At 48.3% G+C, this 22628-nt stretch overlaps 1 protein-coding gene across 1 annotated transcript in view; it reads right to left on the reverse strand.

Annotated features, from left to right (window-relative positions):
• rsrc1 (arginine/serine-rich coiled-coil 1) overlaps window positions 1-22628 on the reverse strand; it is a 189883-nt gene that overhangs the window by 117418 nt on the left and 49837 nt on the right. Inside the window, exon 5 of the mRNA XM_020507583.2 lies at window positions 5567-5603. Within this exon, the coding sequence (XP_020363172.1) occupies window positions 5567-5603 (37 nt within the window). The remainder of the gene's footprint in view (window positions 1-5566; window positions 5604-22628) is intronic.

A 22628-nucleotide genomic window follows, 5' to 3' on the forward strand; every position in this document is an offset into this window, starting at 1 on the left:
GACAAAGAGCTGTGAATGGATCAGTGGTTCACCAATCAGCGCCTTGATGGGCTTGGCAACAGTAACAAGGGGTGATGTGTAATGAAACTAGGGTGCGAGTGTGCGGGGGCCCATCAGATGACAAAAACCTCCAGAGGACCATGACACAGCTTCCCAAGACATCCATGGGAAAAAAAACAGGAACTAGAAAAAACCTCCAGGGGACCATGACACAACATCCCAAGAAGAGGGATTCCTCAAGCCTGGAATGAAGTCCACAGCACAACACGGTTCTACTGTACACTAACTATGGACTCTAAAACCATACATTATTTGATCCTACACCCCACCCAAACATATAAACACACATACAGAAACATTTACACAATCCTACCCCAAATCCTTAATACCCTCTCCCCAGCCTGTGAATAAACTGAGCTAACTAAGTGCTGATTGAGGCAGTAATCCTGATGAATCTGATGTTTTATGTATTGATTGATCTGACTCTTTTATCCACTTCTCCTCTTTAAGCAGCTGTGCATCCGGGCTGATTAGCACCAGTCAGCTCTCTCTCAGGACTAGTACACAGAGCCACGCTGTGTGTGTCTGTCACCTGGGACTCAAGCCTCTGTGTGTGTGTGTGTGTGTGGGGGGGGGATTTGGATGGTGGCGTGTGCGCTTGCGAACACGCGTACACCCACACCCACATGTGTAAAAACAGAAACTAAGGCACAGCACTGGGAGCAATTAACGTTGGCACTCTTCTCTCCTCATTCCTACTGATCACATTCATTCAGACAAAATAACACCACCACAAACTAAACCAAACAAATAAGACAAACCCCATACCACAGCACTAATTGCGAACCTAATTATTGCACCGGCTGCGACTGGTGGCGTAACAAAGCACGGCTCTGTCAAACACTGAGCATCTCTTCATCGCAAAGGAATCAAGGTGCACAGTAATATATTTTGTCTTAATATTCAAAACTGGAAATGAATTCTGATTTGGGCGGAGTGGTGTGTATTGATAAACAAAACCAGTGGGTACAAACAAAATGTTACTTTATGTGACAAGACAAGCAAGTATAGTGTCGAGAATCATTATACCATCTAAACCGCTGTGAAATATCTTTTCAATAACCAAAAATATTGTATTTTCATCTGTTTGAAGCTGGTGTACAAAACCACAAGTAAAAGATGCAAAAATAAAACTTAAGAATGGGAAGTATAGACATAGCGCACATAGAACAGATCTACCGCTTTTTAGACTTTCCATGAGAATGACATATCTATAACTCAGATTTCTATGTGAATCGGGTCGGGTTGTCCATAAAGTTACATATTGCAGCTTTAATTCTGAACTTAGATAGATGCAATACTAGTGAGGGGTTATAGGCCAAAAAATAACAGAAGATAGAAAATATGTCCGCTTCATTGCCCTGGGCCATTGGGATTTCATTAGACCAGAGGGTGAAAGTTCTTGTAAATGAGGGAAAAAGTCCTTTGACTGGAGTGGGAAAAGTCCCTATAACAGAGGGAAAACGTGAATGCATGCATGCGTGTCGCCACTTATTACCACTCCGCATACAACTTCCTGTCACTTGGCACATAAAAAAAAACTGATGACTGTTGGGGATAAAGCGGACGTACATTCATCTCTTCTTTCATCACGGAGAGTCTCTTCTGATTCACTCTAAAGCCGGGATGGGCAACTCCAGTCCTCGGGGGCCGGAGTGGTCTCACACTTTTTCCCCATCCCTAGCAAGCCCAGCTGATTAAACTAATTGCATTCTAAACTGAAGATCATGATTAGTTAATTATTGGAGTCATGTGTGTTAGCTGGGCCTGGGGAAAAAGAGTGACACAAACCAGGCCCCAGAGGACTGGAGTTGCCCATCCCTGCTCTAAAGAAAGGGAACAAGTACCACACGCATTCAAGATACGGCTTCCTATAGTGGTCCTCTTGCCCCAGCTAGATCTGGATGTGTTTCTGGCAGTGTTTGGAAGAAGACTGTGGATCCTGGTGGTTGGTTTGGTGTACTTGGGTGCATCATCTATAGCCTCTCGTAGGGCCTGATCAGAGTTGAACCTCCACACAGAGCCCAGAAGACAACAAAGAGCTGAGGAAACAAGAGTTTAAAGGGCAAAGAGGCCCTTTATCTACTTCCCCAGAGTCAGATGAACTCGTGGATAGCATTTTTTATCTCTGCTTGCAGTGACTGGAAGTCTATGGGTATCTGCTATCATTTGACCCATATCCTTCAGAGAATTTGTTTTATCACTTGTTAAACAAAATCTCTTTCTCTCAACAATTGTATTTGTATAAAATAATATAATGTTCCCATTTTGTTTTTGCGTACAATATAGCTAAGTATTTGTGTGATTTATTTTATACAGTCTTTTTGGTCATCTTTATGGAGGGTGCCAATCATTTTGGACATGACCATCTGCTCTTCTCTTAACAGTGATACATCTTGAGGGGATGATAAATTGTTGTTTATGGGGGTACATTTAGAGGGGGGTGCCAAAGGGTGCTATAACACCAAACCCCCACCCCCTCACAAGGGGGACTGGATTTTATTTACTGTCCTCTGTCCCAAATCGTAATCAGATACTTCCACACACCCCGGCTTTCCTGACGACTGGAGCACAATCTGCCCATGTACATAAACACCCACCATAAATAAGCCACACACACATTCAATATTCACATATATTTCAAATATCCAGCAGGAAATGGAACTGAAATACAGTTGCACATACAAGCAGTGATGATTAGTGTCTTAAAAATCAGGCTCTGGCATTAAAAGGTCAACTAAAACACAAACACTGTAGCATTGCTGGAGTTTGTTCACACACACACCACATACGATACTGTGGAGAAAACCTTTTTTATGGGTAACTCCAAAAACACGTGTGTGCGGCTGTGCGCACGCACGCACGCACAGACACCCCACACCCAAACACACACAGCCAGGCCGTGGCTGTCTCCGTCCCTGCTCTCTTGGGGGTTAGGTCCAGCTCACCATGGCCTCTGACCTCTGGGTCAGGGTCAAGACTGCTGAGAGCCCCCCCCCCCACCTCTAAAGACAGATTATCCTCCAGCATCTGGGGCTGGACTCTACAGGTCTGATTACCAGAGGCCTGACGTCCCACTGTGCTCTTATTGTGATCCTACTGTGGTCCCATTGTGGTCAATAAGCCGTTAGAGCTCTTCAAAGTAATGCCGTCATACGGGCAAACCACTCTGGTGGTCTAGAAAAAAAAGATAAGATACAGTTGGTGCTAATCGTGTGTGTGTGTGTGTGTGTGTGTGTGTGTGTGTGTGTGTGTGTGTGTGTGTGTGTGTGTGTGTGTGTGTGTGTGTGTGTGTGCATGTGTTTGTATGACATAGCGTTGCCTCTTGAAAACACAGAGATCTGTGAGGTCTATGCAGCCCAATCCATCAGCCATATAGCGGAGTTCTGTCCAGCCAAGCCAACCAGAGACAGCCTGGTCTTTACATTAGGAATATATAGCTAGCTACCTCCTGTTTACCTAAATGCAAAAGTGCCTACACAGAGGCTGCATCCCAAATTGACCCTAATTCCCTATATAGTGCCCTACTTAACACTGCTTTTGACTAGGGCTCATAGGGAATCCCTGGTCAAAAGCAGTACACTATAAAGTGAACAGGGTGCCATTTGGGGAACGACCATATTGATTCCTGCTGTTTATGCATGTAATCTTCTTTTGAATAATTCACACAGTCCTTTTATAGAGTAGTAAATCAATGACCACCTCCCTGCCTGCCCCCCCCCACCCCCACCCCACCTGCTCGTCCTCCTCTCTGCTGATTTTCCCGTTCAGTCAGAGGAGCGGGACTCATAACTTCTCACTGCAGAAGGTAAGGTGTAGAGGCAGGTGAAGGAAAACAGAGGATATTACCGATGAAGTCAATAAAATCTTCTTGGAGTTTTTAGTCCACCACCCTCTCCAGTCTACACTCTGTTACATGGTGTTGCCAACTGTTATCTTTCTCAATCTCTCCCTCACCGTCTATCCATCTCTCTCGCTTCCTCTTTTCTTCATCTCTCTCTCCCTCCCTCACTGTCTCACCCTCCCTTCTCCCTCCTTCCATCCCACTCCCTCCTTTCTTCTCTCTCAAGTGAGCTAGTGTCCTCAACTGGTTGGGAGCACCATAAGGACAGACGTAAGGGCTGAGTGTCTGACACAACACCACAATAAGTACACAGACCATACACAAACTGTACACACCCAGACATGCACCATGAACCAACCAACAGAATTAGGGATGTGGCCTGTGTACTCCAAGCCTAGGCTAACCAGTTCGAATCCCTTCTGACTAATTATTCTACATTTCCTGTCTCCTCGTCACTGTACTATCACAAAACCATTAAAAAAAAAACATTTAAAAACACAAAGAATTAGGGAATATGTAAATGTGCATGGCTGAATTTGAGGGCACTTGAATATGATTAGCAATGATTAGCAATATGATTAGCTAAAGTTTGTTTGCTTCCCTAGATCATCTGTAAATCCTAGAATCTAGCTTTGGGGTCATCTGCTTTTGTGATGCTGGGGGTCGTTTAGAAAAAAAAACATTTACGTTTCATATTGTGGGTAATTTGCGTAGGATGATGCCTTAAATGCGGTGGTTTAGTATGCAGGGAGCACGGCTACTCTAGGCTAAGGGAGTTGACTCTGACTGGCTTTACATCCAGAGTGCCATCACCCCCTTTGACCTATTTCTATTATTCATCCCACCATCATCAGGAAAATGGAGAAAAAAAAGGCACCTGGAATCTGATGTTCGTTCCCACTCAAAAAAGAGAGGAAAACCTTTTCACTTTGTTGCATGGCACTCTGACCCCGGTAATAGAGAGAGAACAGAAGAATCCCAAAGATGTTGGTCATAAAATTTTCAGAACCGTCCCAGGGGTCTTTTTCAGTGGGCCCGACTGACGCACCGGAGCGGCCCCGTGTATATACTTCATATATGAGAGAGAGAGAGAGAGAGAGAGAGAGAGAGAGAGAGAGAGAGAAAACAGAGAAAAGAGAGAAAGTAGAGAGCGCGAGGGGAAGAGAGAAAATGATAGGTACCAAGGAAGTACTGCCAAAATATGTAAAACGCAGAGACATTCAATGAGATAACTGATGAAATGTGTAGAAAGGTACATGTGAGTGAGTGTGTGAGAGTGTGTGTGTGTGTGTGAGAGGGGAGACCGAGTTAAATGTGCCTCATCAAGTCATCACCAACGTCAAGAGGGCGAAAAAATGTCAGTCTCTCTCCCCTCCCGCACACATTTCAACCCCACATCAAAGAGTAATTTAAAACATAACAAAAAGACCAAGGGAGACCGAGAAAAAAAAACTGAGAAGGGTGGGAGGGGGGGGGGGACAACCAGAGGTCCTGGGGGAGTGACCCCCCCTACCTGACTACATCCCTCCTTCCCTCTCTCTCTCTATCTGTCAGCTCGAGGTATTCAAAGCCCATTCCGATGCATGTTCATTTGGGATGCAGATATCAAAGATGGCTGTGAACAGCGAGGGGGATAGTGAGGGAGCAGGAATTAGAACTTACCAGATGTTCTAATGCTGCTTTGATGCAGGTGCTGTCCCTGCAACACAAGAACACATTTCCTCCTCGTTAAATAAAGTGTGGGCTACGACTCTTTAAATATAAAAAAGGGATCACACAAAAGCTACAACAGGCATGCGCACGCACGTGCACAGACACACACACAGAGCGAGAGAGAGAGACACACACGCGCACACACCCCCCCACTCCTAACCCCCCCCACCCCCCACCCCCCAACCCCCTCTTTCCATCACCGGTGTAATGTTCATAATTGCTGTTTATCAAGGGGTGTTGTTCATTTGGTGTTTTAAAGGGAGAAGCATTTCAAAGGAGGCCTGTCTTTCTCTGTCAGAAACTGTGCTATCATTTCAATACAGAGTGTTAGAGAGGGAACACACATACACACACACACACAGAGGGAACAAACAATCGCTCTGGGCAACCAAAATGTGATACCATTAGGATAAAGATAATACTCGGGGTGTGTGTGCGCGTGTATTCTGAAGGTATAGTAATTGCTGTACAAGACATGATACTCAGCTGGTTACAGGTAACTTTCTATGAAATTGTCACTTTCCCCTGATCTCATCTGTTTGAACATTTACAGGCTACATTCTGGCCATTGAGCAAAGGCTCTTATCCAGAGCGACTTACAGTCAGTGCATTCGACTTAAGGTAGCTGTGTAAGACAACCACATATCATAGTCATAACAAGTCAACTTTCCTCAATAAAGTGGCTATCAGCAAAATCCGTGCGAGTAAGAAAAGACAACTGCACGTGAACAAGGGCAAGCACAAGTTAGCAAACACCCTACATCCAGTCAGAGAGGATGCCTAAAATCTGTCCACGAAGCACGGGATTTTTGTATGGAGGTCAACGACAGTGCCGAATTAGGTCATCGAAACAAATAAGCGCTATTTTTCTACGTGAGGCTTATTTGATCGAATAGAAGTTCCGTAATGGTTAGGTTGTTAGGAATGCACTGATATAAGTGGTATTTCGGCAACATATCCAATAACAACTTTATATTGGAGTTGTGCCCGTTGTCGTAGAGATAGATAGAGGACTCATCATGGATATAACCCGTATAGCATGGACATTGGAATTCAGGGCTTCCACCATTTTAAAAGTAGTCAACTGGGTGGGGATTCCTATGAGATGGGAGCAATCAGCCAATGAAGAAGAACATTTACTACTTTAAAATGGACAAATCCTCAGTCGCACAGCCCATGCTGTCAAAGACACTATAATGGCACAGATACAAAGATGAGTGCTCTATCTACCTCTATGGCCTGTCTATCTCTATGCCTCCTCCTGCCTGACTTCCATCTATGAGGACATGTATTTCCATTGTTGTGTGGTCACTCAAATATCTTGTCAATATAATAGACAATCTTTGATCTAATTCCCCCTATGCTGCTCTCAGTTCTCTATCAATATTACAGTCAGTGTCCCAAATGGCACCATACTCCCTTTAAAATGCACTTCAAAAGTAGCGCACTCTAAAGGGATAAGGGTGCTATTGGGATGCAACCATGACCAAAATTGGTCCTGCGAGTGAGTGAGTGAGTCAGTATGCATGGAGCCTCCCCCTTTTGTGTCTCCCAGAAAGTCATCGACCAACACACACACAGAGACAGAGACAGAGACAGAGACAGACTGAGTGAGTGAGTGTTGCCCTGACGTTTCCTGAACTCTGCCATGCTAATAACCCTATCACTACAGAAGGGAAAACGGTGTGCTTATTACCGAGGAATAATTAATAAAAATGTATGCATTATTATTATTATCAGTGATGCAGCATCCACCGAATGGAGAGGAGGAGGAGGGGGGGAAAACAGTCGATTTAAAAGAGCAAATTGGCAGTAAATAATAGATGCATTTTTGGCACATTTCAAAATTGTAGCAGAGGAAATCAAAAGACCAAGAGAAAGCAAACAGTTCCCCCCTCCCTCTCCTCCCCCGCACTGCCCCCCTCTCTGCTGACAACCCATACGCTGGCCATGGCAGGCCTTTCGGTTTGTGTGCGTGCGTGATCATGCGAGTGTGTGCACGTGTGAGAGAGAGAGAAAGAGAGCGAAAGACAGGGACGGAGGGGGAGAGAGAGAGAGAGAGAGAGAGAGAGAGAGAGAGAGAGAGAGAGAGAGAGAGAGAGAGAGAGAGGAGAGGAGAGAGAGACAGAGAGGCTTATCGACAGACTTCAGCTCCTAATGTAGCCAGCAGCATCACAGTGTAAATCTACACCATTTCTAAAATTACCACTAGCTGTCTTGGCAGGGAAACTCAATCAAATCTCTCCTCTCTCTCTCTCTCTGCCACCCTGTTGCCCCCCCCCCCCTCCCCCATACCTATGTCCCTAACCACCTTTCTCCTAATTATCACGATGGTACCCCGATACCACCCCCCCAAGTGGCACAAAGCTAATCTGCGATTTCTCATCTCCTCCACAACAAAAAGACAATTCAGTCGAGTTGTTCATTCCTGCACCAGTCACAGGCAGAGCCTGTATGTCAACACTTAAGAAAACCGTCATCTAGTTTTTATTACATTACATTGACCGTAACACACTGCCCGCATTTATTATACATGAGCTGCCTGGGAGGAAAGAAAAAGGCAGACATTTGTTACCAAGGTGACAGTGTGCTGTAATCCCCTAATGAAGCGCAATTAACGGGAAACAATTTTACATGGAGCAAGAGCTGGGGCCGCAGTTAAATTATGCTCCCACACTCTCATTGTCTTCCTACTCTCTCCTCGCTCTTTCCCCCTCCATATCTGTCCCTCTCTCTGTCTATCTACTGTATCTCGAGGCATAGTCTTTCTCTCCCTCCCCCTCTCCCTCTCAATGGCTAGTGCTGTCATGACTTCATCAATAACCCCCCCCCCCATCCCAGGACCGAAGGGACAGCTCATTCCATTAGAGGCCTCTAGGCCAGAGGGAAACACAAGACAGGAGGATCATGTTATTGGCAAATGAATACAGAACAAGCAGTACACAGAGAGAGGAGGACTCACACAGGGCCCTTTAACACTCTCCATCTCTTTTTCTAAACATCATATTCTCTCTCTCTCATAAGGTCTGTAGGGACTCCTGGGCTTTTTCCTTCTCCTTCCCTCACCACTCCATCCATCCATCCCCGTCTCCCTCCATCTCTCTGCCTTCAACACGGCCGCATCGATTTCTGAATTAGGCCTGCAATATTAAATAATTAATATACTTGCCATGATTTATGTTTTGCATTAGCCCAATATTAGGTTATCAATCAAAATCCACTTGGTTTAATGTAATAATATTGAAAAAGTGTCAGGGGCTGTTCATCCCATTTGTATTTGAGGCAGCGCAGATAGTAATGTTGGTGTAACACAGGGCCGCTGAGATGGAAGTGGCTGGTTCTACATGCACAGGAGGCAAACTAGAGGAGAGAGAGAGAGAGAGAGAGAGGAAAAGAGAGAGAAAGAAAAAGAGAGAGAGAGAGAGAGAGAGGAAAAGAGAGAGAAAGAAAAAGAGAGAGAGAGAGAGACAATAGAAAGAAAGAGAGACATGAGGAGGATGAGAAGGAAAGGAGACATAGAGAAAGAAAGAGTGAGTGATGGAAAGACAGAGCGGGAGGTAGGTGTTGGCACTCTGGACTCCACCCTGCACGAGCTCTGACCGGTCTCGAATGTTTCATAGTGGTTTGATTAATGTTATTTTAATAACGATCAGTGAGACATAGTGTAGGGGTGACCTTGTAACATCACCTCCCCTTTAGGTAAAACTAAATCAGGCACAAACACACCACCGTAACACACACACAGTATGACATACTAGGGTTGCAAATTCCGGTACCTCTCATAATTCCCAGGTTTTCCAGAAATCCCAGTTCTTCAGTTATTTCTGGATAAGTTAATGGAATTTTGCAACACTGTGGGATACTAATAACATGCAGATATTCTTATATGGTTGAATAGCTTATTTATGAGCCCGTCTACATTAGTCGTGAGCCACACACAATAACTACGCTGAACAAAAATATAAAACGCAACAACTTCAATGATTTTACTGAGTTACGGTTCAAAACAGTAATTGAAATTGAAATGAATTCATTAGGCCCTAACCTATGGATTTCACATGACTGGGAATACAGATATGCATCTGTTTGTCACAGATACAGTACCTTAAGAAAAAGTTGGGGTATGGATCAGAATACCAGTCAATATCTGGTTTGGCCACCATTTGCCTCATGCAGTGTGACCCATTTCCTTCACATAGATCAGGCTGTTGACTGTGGAATGTTGTGCCACTCTTCAATGGCTGTGCAAAGTAACTGGATATTGGTGGGAACTGGAACACGCTGTCGTACACGTCGATCTAGAGCATCCAAAACATGCTCAACGGGTGACATGTCTGGTGAGTACGCAGGTCATGGAAGAAACAGGGACATTTTCAGATTCCAGGATTCGTGCACAGATCCTTGCGACAGATCCTTGTCATGCTGAAACATGAGGTTATGGCATCCGATGAATGGCATGAAAATGGGCCTCAGGATCTCGTCACGCATCTCTGTGAATTCAAATGGCCATCGATAAAATTCCATTGTGTAGCTTATGCCTGCCCATACCATAACCCCACCATGGGGCACTCTGTTCACAACGTTGACATCAGCAAACCACTCACCCACACGAAGCCATATACTCTGTCTACCATCTGTCCGGTACAATTGAAACCGGGATTCATCCGTGAAGAGCACACTTCTCCAGCTTGCCAGTGGCCATCGAAGGTGAGCATTTGCCCACTTCAGTCAGTTAAGACACCGAACCGCCAAATTGGGCAACCACGGTTGAGCATGCTACCCTCGCAAAATCAGTGAACCAACAGCATCAAAGGAAAGGAACAAATAAATAAATAAAATGAAACTTGGTCCTGTGTTTGTTTCCGTAAAAAGTGTCATTATTTTTTCCCTACTTAATGAAGTAAAAGAGGACAAACAAGTCAACGCGTTAGAAAGAGCTCCATTTAATGCTCGGCCCTTTTGCTGTCAGTCAATATTAGCAAATTGGAGATGTCGGGTGTATTCATCAGCTGGAGGGAGAGAGGGATGACGAGGAGTCTGTCTGAGGGCTGAGAGGCTGAAGATCTGTCTAACATGCAGACCACACCACTCGCGTTGCGTGCGTTGCAAAAGAAATGTACACATACATGTTATTCAATCATTGCGCGCGCGCTGCTCACGCCAACTATCGTCTGCGTAGCCGTGCGCTAAAATAGAACTTAGTTTATTTGTGAAGCTTGACACGCTGCAAGTCCCGCCTGATCCATCTCCTCATTGGTCTTTAGGTGCATATAACCACGTGGGTGATTGAAAGATGAACTGAGGTCCACACTCCAGTCAGTGGTGATAATGCACCTTAATAGTTGGTTGCCAACAAGTTAAATAAATACATATATAAATAAATATGTCCAAAGAAGAAGAAGAAGCCTGAAGGAAGAGAGATTACTAGAAACAAACTTGGTTTATCGTTTTATCTGTGGATTAATTGTCAGAGTAGAGGACCCAATGTTTATATCCCAGGACAAATTAGCTAGCAACAGCAAGCTAGCTAGCTAAATTACCATAAATGTTTCATTATTTTCGACCTGTCCCCAAATTAATATAGTTGGTTCAGAGTTCGTTTTGATATTTCAACTTGTGGTCCTGATCGCGTCTGGTGTGGGTGGACAAAATCATCATGCGAGCGATAGAGCAGGCGGATAGAGCTGGTTGTCAGCAACATTAGCCCACATCTACATATCTCGCTCCATCTACCTTGCTCACCCTCTCTCTCCCCCATCTACCTTGCTCACCCTCTCTCTTCCATCTACCTCGCTCTCCCCCATCTACCTCGCTCTCCCTCTCTCTCCCCATCTACCTCGCTCTCCCTCTCTCTCCCCATCTACCTCGCTCTCCCTCTCTCTCCCCATCTACCTCGCTCTCCCTCTCTCTCCCCATCTACCTCGCTCTCCCCAGCTACCTCGCTCTCCCCATCTACCTCGCTCTCCCCATCTACCTCGCTCTCCCATCTACCTCGCTCTCCCATCTACCTCGCTCTCCCATCTACCTCGCTCTCCCATCTACCTCGCTCTCCCCATCTACCTCGCTCTCCCCATCTACCTCGCTCTCCCCATCTACCTCGCTCTCCACATCTACCTCGCTCTCCCATCTACCTCGCTCTCCCCATCTACCTCGCTCTCCCCATCTACCTCGCTCTCCCCATCTACCTCGCTCTCCCATCTACCTCGCTCTCCCATCTACCTCGCTCTCCAATCTACCTCGCTCTCCCCATCTACCTCGCTCTCCCCATCTACCTCGCCTCCCATCTACCTCCTCTCCTCTCCCCATCTACCTCGCTTCTCCCTCCCCATCTACCTCGCTCTCCCTGCCCATCTACCTCGCTCCTCCCTCCCCATCTACCTCGCTCTCCCTCCCCACTACCTCGCTCTCCTTCCCCATCTACCTCGCTCTCCCTCTCCCCCCCATCTACCTCGCTCTCCCTCTCCCCCCATCTACCTCGCTCTCCCTCTCCTCCCCATCTACCTCGCTCTCCCTCTCCTCCCCATCTACCTCGCTCTCCTCTCTCTCCCTCTCTCCTCTCCCCCCATCTACCTCAGCTCTACTTCCCCATCTACCTCGCTCTCCCTCCCCATCTACCTCGCTCTCCCTCCCCATCTACCTCGCTCTCCCTCCCCAATCTACCTCGCTCTCCCTCCCCATCTACCTCGCTCTCCCTCCCCATCCTACCTCGCTCTCCTCCTCTCCCTCCCATCTACCTCGCTCTCCCTCCCCATCTACCCTCGCTCTCCCTCCCATCTACCCCGCATCTACCTACCATCTACCTCGCTCTCCCTCCCCCATCTACCTCGCTCTCCCTCCCCCCCCCATCTACCTCGCTCTCCCTCTCCCCCCCATCTACCTCGCTTCTCCCTCTCCCCCCCATCTACCTCGCTCTCCCTCTCCCCCCATCTACCTCGCTCTCCCTCTCCCCCCCATCTACCTCGCTCTCCCTCTCCCCCCCATCTACCTCGCTCTCCCTCTCCCCCCATCTACCTCGCCTCTCCCTCTCCCCCCCAATCTACCTCGCTCTCCCTCTCCCCCCCTCTACCTCGCTCTCCCTCTCCCCCCATCTACCTCGCTCTCCCTCTCCCCCCCATCTACCTCGCTCTCCCTCTCCCCCCATCTACCTCGCCTCCCTCTCGCTCTCCCTCTCCCCCATCTACCTCGCTCTCCCTCTCCCCATCTACCTCGCTCTCCCTCTCCCCCCATCTACCTCGCTCTCCCTCTCTCCCCCATCTACCTTGCTCTCCCTCTCTCTCTCCCCATCTACCTCACTCTCCCTCTCTCCTCCATCTACCTCGCTCTCCCCATCTACCTCGCTCTCCCTCCATCTACCTCGCTCTCCCTCCCCGTCTACCTCGCTCTCCCTCCCCGTCTACCTCGCTCTCCCTCCCCGTCTACCTGCGCTCTCCCTCCCCGTCTACCTCGCTCTCCCTCCCCGTCTACCTCGCTCTCCCTCCCGTCTACCTCGCTCTCCCTCCCCGCTACCTCGCTCTCCCTCCCCGTCTACCTCGCTCTCCCTCCCCGTCTACCTCGCTCTCCCTCCCCGTCTACCTCGCTCTCTCCGCCAGTCTACCTCGCTCTCCCTCCCCGTCTACCTCGCTCTCCCTCCCCGTCTACCTCGCTCTCCCTCCCCGTCTACCTCGCTCTCCCTCCCCGTCTACCTCGCTCTCTCCCTCCCCGTCTACCTCGCTCTCCCTCCCCGTCTACCTCGCTCTCCCTCCCCGGTCTACCTCGCTCTCCCTCCCCGTCTACCTCGCTCTCCCTCCCCGTACTACCTCGCTCTCCCCCCGTCTACCTCGCTCTCCCTCCCCGTCTACCTCGCTCTCCCTCCCCTGTCTACCTCGCTCTCCCTCCCCGTCTACCTCGCTCTCCCTCCCGTTCTACTCGCTCTCCCTCCCCGTCTACCTCGCTCTCCTCTCCCCCCCATCTACCTCGCTCTCCCTCTCCCCCCATCTACCTCGCTCTCCCTGTCTCCCCCATCTACTTCGCTCTCGCCTCCCCCATCTACCTCGCTCTCCCTCATCTACTTCGCTCTCCCTCCCCATCTACTCACTCTCCCTCTCTCCCCCATCTACTTCACTCTCCCTCCCCATCTACCTCGCTCTCCCCCTCATCTACCTCGCTCTCCCTCTCTCCCCCATCTACTTCCCCATCTACCTCGCTCTCCCTCATCTACTTCCCAATCTACCTCGCTGTCCCTGTTCTCCCCCATCTACTTCGCTCTCCCTCCCCATCTACCTCGCTCTCCCTCTCTCCCCCATCTACTTCCCCATCTACCTCACTCTCCCCCATCTACTTCCCCATCTTACCTCACTCCCCTCATCTACCTCTCTCCCCCATCTACCTCACTCTCCCTCTCTCCCCCATCTACCTCGCTCTCCCTCTCTCCCCCATCTACCTCGCCTCCTCTCTCCTCCCCTCCCCATCTACCCATCTACCTCGCTCTCCCCATCTAACCTCTCTCTCCCCCATCTACCTCGCTCTCCCCATCTACCTCGCTCTCCCCATCTACCTCGCTCTCCCCATCTACCTCCGCTCTCCCCATCTACCTCGCTCTCCCCATCTACCTCGCTCTCCCCATCTACCTCGCTCTCCCCATCTACCTCGCCTCTCCCCATTCTACCTCGCTCTCCCCCATCTACCTCGCTCTCCCATCTACCTCTCTCCCTCTCCTCCCCATCTACCTCGCTCTCCCTCTCTCTCCCCATCTACCTTGCTCTCCCTCTACCTTGCTCTCCCTCCCTCTCTCCATCTACCTTGCTCTCCCTCTACCTTGCTCTCCCTCCCTCTCTCCATCTACCTTGCTCTCCCTCTCTCTCCCCATCTACCTTGCTCTCCCTCTCTCTCCCCATCTACCTTGCTCTCCCCATCTACCTCGCTCTCCCTCTCCTCCCCATCTACCTCGCTCTCCCTCTCTCCCCCATCTACTTCCCCATCTACCTCACTGTCTCTCTCTCCCCCATCTACTTCCCCATCTACCTCACTGTCTCTCTCTCCCCCATCTACTTCCCCATCTACCTCACTGTCTCTCTCTCCCCCATCTACTCCCCCATCTACCTCGCTCTCCCCCATCTACTTCCCCATCTACCTCGCTCTCACACTCTCTCCCCATCTACCTCGCTCTCCCCTCTCCCCCATCTACCTCCGCTCTCCCTCTCTCACCCCATCTACCTCGCTCTCCTGCTCTCCCCCATCTACCGTCGCTCTCCCTCTCTCCCCATCTGACCTCGCTCGTCCCTCTCTCTCCCCATCTACCTCGCTCTCCCTCTCTCTCCCATCTACCTTGCTCTCCCTGCTACCTTGCTCTCCCTCTCTCTCCATCTACCTTGCTCTCCCTCTCTCTCCCCATCTACCTTGCTCTCCCCATCTACCCATCGCTCTCCTCTCCTCCCATCTACCTCGCTCTCTCCCCATCTACCTTGCTCTCCCTCTCTCTCTCCCTCTCTCCCCCATCTACCTTGCTCTCCCTCCCTCCCCATCTACCTTGCTCTCCCTCTCTCTCCCCCTCTCCCCATCTACCTTGCTCTCCCTCTCTCTCCCCCTCTCTCCCCATCTACCTTGCTCTCCCTCTCTCTCCCATCTACCTTGCTCTCCCCATCTACCTTGCTCTACCTCGCTCTCCCCCATCTACCTCGCTCTCCCCCATCTACCTCGCTCTCCCCCATCTACCTCGCTCTCCTCTGTCACGTATTCCCTCTCATTGAGTGAATGAAGGCAACAGAGGGACTTGAGGTGCAAAGGAAGGAAAGCCATTGGATTTTCCAGAGGGGTAACAGAGGCGTCCATTAGTTCAGTGCTCATCTGTGTAAAGACATCATGTATTAGGAGGACAGCTTGGATCATATGAGGACATCACGTATTAGGAAGACAAAACGCATCATATGGACACCCATGTATTACAAGGACAGTGCACACCCCTCGCAACTCACCAAACAGTAGAAAGCTAAGCCACACAACACCTGTATAAGCTGATTCAAAGCTCTGTAGAAGTTTGCTCATGCTTCGTACACACTCTCCCCTCACCATGAGTTAAACACTACACAACCCACCACACAGAGTAACCACAAGGTACCAATGTATCACCAAGCAAGGCATAAAAGCAATAAACTTGTCACCACAAGACGGGGTACCCCTCCACGAAGGCAGACGCAGAGAGACAGCTCCTAGAAAATGAATCGGGGGTGGGTAAGATGACTGCTGTCAAATATCAGAGGAAAGAGAGATATTGTTAGGCACCTGATTAACAGATGTCGGGAATGTGTGTTAAAGGAGAGAGACAGAAAGAAAGAAAGAATGAGAGAGAGGGAGAGAACGAGAGGGAGCGAAAGCGTGAAAGAGGGTGACAGACAGAAAAAGACAGAGAGGAGTGGGTGAAGGTATGTAGGAGAAGTCATCATATTATCAGTCAGGGCGACGTCACACCTCATAGACCAAGCATGTCATTGAGCATTCATATGTTGTTAGACACCTGATAAACACGGCGGGAATGTTTAGAGAGAGAGAGAGAGAGAGAGAGACGGAGAGGAGGCTTATCCAACCGACGCAGGGTCCACTGATCAACAACCCTCCTCACATTCAAGTAGTCTGATGCCGGTGGCGGCAGCATGTTGGTGAATTAACGGTGTCCGTGTGCGTTTGTGCGTGCATGTGGTTTGAACGGAATACAGTGACTAGAGGAGGTACTAGGCTGTCACTGTACAATAAGATATGAATGACTCTGCTCTCAATACCTGATTGTCATCTCCATAGCTCGCTTGAATAGGTCCCCACCAATTTAAATTGTACTCCTGTGCGTATACACAGAGAGATAGTAGCTCTTAGTTGGTACAACTGACTAGGTACTCCACTCCTGTTTAAACTGTTAAGAAGATGGGGGAAGGAGGAAGGGATGGTGGGGCTAAGGTAATGAATGGTAGGGCCGGAGCAGGAGCCGTCACTTGTTCCCCTCTACATGGAAGCACAGACAAAAGTCAGGGGGGAGCGTCCCAAATGGCACCACATTCCCTTTATAGGGCACTACTTCTGACCAGAGGCCTATGAGTCCTGGTCAAAAGTAGTGCACTATATAGGGAAATATGGTTCTATTTGGGACTCACTTAATGTTTTTAAATCAGATCAGTGTACCCCCACCCCCTGACCAGAGTCACACTTCCTCTCTCCAAGCTCACTGGACACAGTGTACTTCTCTTAGCAACAACAACAAAACATCATCCCAAAATAACTCCATTAAAAGTGGGATAACCCATTCTCCACTTTAGGTTGCTCCCAAAAAAGAGGGTTAAGTTACCCAATAAATTACTGGGAGGTTATACATATGTGACTGTGAGTATGTGAGTATGTGACTGTCTGTCCTGTTTTGACTGTTTGACTGTCTGTTTTTTTTTTTATAGCTTACAGTTGATACCCAATATAATTTGTTTGAGTTATTGATTAATTGAGTGAATGAGTGAGTGGCGAGTTAACAAGTAAGAGTTAGAGGGAGTTTATGAGAGGGGCGTTTAAGAGTGAGCAGGTCAGTGAGAGGGTTAGAGAGAGCGTTACCAGGGGAGACCTGACAGTCCACTCAGGTAATGTCTGATAGTTCGCAGCACATTATAGTTCAGCGAGATGAGGGGAGCGCTGCTTAATAATAAAGCAGGATCATAGCCTTATGACAACTGCTCCAGGGTCAAACTGGTCACCTTCATCATCACCATTGTCATTATCACTATCACTATCCTTCTCGTCATCATCATCGTCGTCAATATCGCCATCATTCTCATCATCTATACTATCTATCTCTCGTAAGTTTCTCAATACACTCCCTTCTTGAACCCGATCAAACATCTCTGGAGAGACGCGAAAATGCTTTGCAGCAATGCTCCCCATCCAACCTGACAGAAGTTTTTATTTCTCCACAATTTTGTGGTATCCAATTGGTAGTTACAGTCTTGTCTCAAACTCCCGTACGAACTCGGGAGAGGAAGGTCGAGAGCTGTGCATCCTCTGAAACACAACCCAACCAAGCCGCAATGCTTCTTGACACAATGCCCACTTAACCCGGAAGCCAGCCGCAACAATGTGTTTCGGAGGAAACGCCGTACACCTGATGACTAAGTCAGCGTGCACTGCGCCCGGCCCGCCACAGGAGTCGCTTGCGCGCAATAGGACAAGCACATCCCTGCCGGCCAAACCCACCCCTAACCCGGGGGGACGCTGGGCCTATTGTGAGCCGACCCATGGGTCTCCTGGTCGCAGTAAGCTGCAACAGGGCCTGGACTCGAACCCAGAGTTTCTAGTATTAGACCAATTTTTTATTTTTAGTAAATTAGCAAAAATTTCTAAAAATCTGTTTTTGCTTTGTCATTATAGGGTATTGTGTGTAGGTTGATAAGGGAAAATAACTATTTAATCAATTTTTGAATAAGGCTGTAACGTAACAAAATGTGGAAAAAGTCAAGCGGTCTGAATACTTTCCGAATGCACTGTAGGAGACCATCACAGTCACAGTGGAGCCCCATTGAAAGCCACTGTGTNTTTGACTGTTTGACTGTCTGTTTTTTTTTTTATAGCTTACAGTTGATACCAATATAATTTGTTTGAGTTATTGATTAATTGAGTGAATGAGTGAGTGGCGAGTTAACAGTAAGAGTTAGAGGGAGTTATGAGAGGGCGTTTAAGAGTGAGCAAGGTCAGTGAGAGGGTTAGAGAGAGCGTTACCAGGGGAGACCTGACAGTCCACTCAGGTAATGTCTGATAGTTCGCAGCACATTAATAGTTCAGCGAGATGAGGGGGAGCGCTGCTTAATAATAAAGCAGGATCATAGCCTTATGACAACTGCTCCAGGTCAAACTGGTCACCTTCATCATCACCATTGTCATTATCACTATCACTATCCTTCTCGTCATCATCATCGTCGTAATATCGCCATCATTCTCATCATCTATACTAATCTATCTCTCGTAAGTTCTCAATACACTCCCTTCTTGAACCCGATCAAACATCTCTGCGGAAGACCCGGAAAATGCCTTTGCAGCAATGCTCCCATCCAACCCTGACAGAAGTTTTTATTTCCTCCACAATTTGTGTGTATCCAATTGGTAGTTACAGTCTTGTCTCAACTCCCACGAACTCGGGAAGAGAAGGTCGAGAGCTGTGCACTCCTCTGAAACACAACCCAACCAAGCCGCAATGCTTCTTGACACCAATGCCCACTTAACCCGGAAGCCAGCCGCAACAATGTGTTTCGGAGGAAACGCCGTACACCTGATTGACTAAGTCAGCGTGCACTGCGCCCGGCCCGCCACAGGAGTCGCTTGCGCGCAATAGGACAAGCACATCCCTGCCGGCCAAACCCACCCCTAACCCGGGGACGCTGGGCCATTGTGAGCCGACCCATGGGTCTCCTGGTCGCAGTAAGCTGCAACAGGGCCTGGACTCGAACCCAGAGTTTCTAGTATTAGACCAATTTTTTATTTTTAGTAAATTAGCAAAAATTTCTAAAAATCTGTTTTTGCTTTGTCATTTATAGGGTATTGTGGTGTAGGTTGATAAGGGAAAATAACTATTTAATCAATTTTTGAATAAGGCTGTAACGTAACAAAATGTGGAAAAAGTCAAGCGGTCTGAATACTTTCCGAATGCACTGTAGGAGACCATCACAGTCACAGTGGAGCCCCATTGAAAAGCCACTGTGTCACACACATACTACACAATAATCTGGAGGCGAAAGAAGCGCACACCTGTTTAGGCGAAGTGCTGGCCAGCAGTCACGGTTGTCTGTAATCATGGCCAGGTGTGGCTTGATATCATTGGTTAATTGACAGATATAAATAGAACATATAAAAACATAAATGGATAGCATACGAACACAGACACAATTGGTCCAGAAACATTTACAATGAATAGCAAAATCACAAGATACATTCTATTTATATCTGAAATGAATCAATGATATCAAGCCACACCGGGCCGTGATTACAGACCCCCGTGTGTGTCCTTTGACACTATATAAACCAGTGACCCGCAGTGGTTTGTCATTATACCCTGATGAAGACAGCTTGTCTACCAAAGCGTTGGTTATTAGGTTATTCAGTTACTGCATCTGAGCTTCTAGAGTGTGCGGCTCTCCTTTTCTCTTACACAAATACTGAACACCTGAGATGGGGGCAGCCACTGATTAAACACTCAACCCTGGACCGAATCACACATTATTCACCCCAGGCCACGGAGCCACAGAGAGAATAGACCCAGGCATCAAGACTCCTTTACTACATCAGTCCATTTGCTCCATCTCACTGGTGCTGGATGGAGTTTCAATATAATGTTAATGTTTTATAGAAAATTCACGTATTTTAAAGGAAAGGATGGGGAGAAGGAAGCAGGAAGGACAAAGAGCAAAAAAGACAAGATAGGAGAGAGAGAGAGAGAGAGAGAGAGAGAGAGAGAGAGAGAGAGAGAGAGAGAGAGAGAGAGAGAGAGAGGAGAGAGAGAGAGAGAGGAGAGAGAGAGAGAGAGAGAGAGAGAGAGAGAGAGAGAGAGAGAGAGAGAGAAGAGAGAGAGAGAGAGAGAGAGAGAGAGAGAGAGAGAGAGAGAGAGAAGAGAGAGAGAGAGAGAGAGAGAGAGAGAGAGAGAGAGAGAGAGAGAGAGAGAGAGAGAGAGAGAGAGAGAGAGAGAGAGAGGAGAGAGGAGAGAGAGAGAGAGAGAGAGAGAGAGAGAGAGAGAGAGAGAGAGAGAGAGAGAGAGAGAGAGAGAGAGAGAGAGAGAGAGAGAGAGAGAGAGAGAGAGAGAGAGAGAGAGAGAGAGAGAGAGAGAGAAGGAGAGAGAGAGAGAGAGAGGAGAGAGAGAGAGAGAGAGAGAGAGAGAAGAGGAGAGAGAGAGAGAGAGAGAGAGAGAGAGAGAGAGAGAAGAGAGAGAGGAGAGAGAGAGAGAGAGAGAGAGAGAGAGAGAGGAGAGAGAGAGAGAGAGAGAGAGAGAGAGAGAGAGAGAGAGAGAGAGAGCGAGAGAGAGAGAGAGAGAGAGAGAGAGAGAGAGAGAGAGAGAGAGAGAGAGAGAGAGAGAGAGAGAGAGAGAGAGAGAGAGAGAGAGAGAAAGAGCGCAATCAATCCCCTCCCTGGTTCCTTCAATAGCCAGAGTCCTTTTCATGTCGCCTCAATTACAAACTTTGCCTAATCAGGGAAAAAATACTCCCTATTATGGAATGAGAAACAATGCCACTCTCTCCCTCCCAAACATTTTGTCCTCCCTCCAAAAAAACTACTCCATAGATTGAAAACACGTTTCGTACACAAAGAAGAAAGCGCACGGTGAAGAGGAGCGGAGGGGATGCTTCGTCGTATTGAAATCACACGTGGAAATCTTTTGGCTTGCATACGTCGCAGACCCCAAAACTGATGGGGAACAATGGTGCACCGAGCACAGCATCTGTCGTGGCAGAATATAAAAAGATTATCTTGGCAAAAAAAAAGGAAGAAGTGGAAAAAAAGAAAAAGGAGGGAAGGAAGGAGTGGAGGATGAGGACTAATTCATTAGTAAACCAGGCCCCACTGTTCGGCTTCTATTTCAGGCTGCCGGTGAGTGCCAGGAGTTAACAAGTAATCAGTTTCAATCCTTCCCTTCAATTGTACACTACGCCCTGATATGACTCTCTACAGGGGCAGAGGGGGGAATAGCAATCTGCTGAGGCAGCATACGCACGCAAATATCTTAACGCACAGACAGACAGACACACACCTTAACACACACAAACACAAACCTTGACATGCGAACACACACAGGCCTAGTATGTACTGTACAATACGCACTGACACGCACACACACGATGGAGACAACGTGACAAAAGGAGGCAACAGATAAAGAAACATCAACTGGGAGCTGAAAGGATGTGACGGTGTGGATGTAGAAGAGAAAGAGGCGGTCCCTGAACAGAGGTGTTCTTGGCCTGGTGTCTGCTTGGAGCCGTTGCCTGAGAGGCTGTGTTGATGACTACTGCAGAGTCCATTGTTCTCGCTCTCTGCCTCTCTCGTCTCTTTCTTTCTTTCTTCCTCCCTAACTCTGTCTCTTTCGGTCTTTCTTTCTCTCTCTCCCTCCTACCTGTGCAGGCCCGAGGCCCTCTGGGGGCCCTTGTCGAGGAGCGTTCATTCTTCTTCTCCTCTCAGTAATCTGGCAGCTCCAACATGGTTCTACTGGACAACCTGCCACACAGCAACACCGACACCCCTCTCCCCTCCTTTCTGCCACTCACTCTCTCCCTGGTCAGGTAAACAATACACTAACCTCAGGCCTACTGTGTGTCTCTGTGTGCATGTGTGTTTGTGGAAGTACACACACTCACAAACACACCTGATTTAGCCCAGCAGGCCTGCCCAGCTGAGTGACTGAGCAGCACTCGGGGGCCATATTGTTTTGTCTTTCTGACCGACGGACAGAAGAAGAGAGACTTACGGTGCCTGCTGAGTGCATGCACCGCGGAGAGAGAGAAAGGCATTGACTAGGTCCAGATGATATGAATAGCAATAAGGCTGAGGTGCGATATGGTCTCTCTCGGTCCTGCAGACCGTTGGGCCCCCACCCGTCCCACTCACAGTGAGTCAGGCTTTGGGGCCACTTATCCTGGCTGTACACTTGTAAGGGAGAGCCGGGATAATCACCCTAATCTAATTAGGGTTAAAGAAGGCCATGACTGACGCGCCGCGCCGTCCAGCCGACACCTCCACTGGCCCAAATCCTGTTTGCATCAGAAAAAGAAGGTTGTCATATTGATTATGCAAATGAGAGGCTAACGGGTATAGCCCCTGTCGCTAGCGGGCTCTCCTGCCAGACGGCTGCAGCTGACAGCGGACTAGCTGGGCAGCAGCAGGAGAGAGAGGGAGGGAAAGAGTGAGAGAGGTGGGGGGGGATTAGCCTGTTTGGTTTAGTGGTTTAGGCCAATGTGTCCTCCATCCCTCTTGCCCCTGTTTTTTCCCAACATTTCCAAAAATATATACACATTTTCCCTATGCATCTCTTTTC

This window comes from Oncorhynchus kisutch, linkage group LG18 (assembly GCF_002021735.2).
Source record: "Oncorhynchus kisutch isolate 150728-3 linkage group LG18, Okis_V2, whole genome shotgun sequence".
NCBI lineage: Eukaryota > Metazoa > Chordata > Actinopteri > Salmoniformes > Salmonidae > Oncorhynchus > Oncorhynchus kisutch.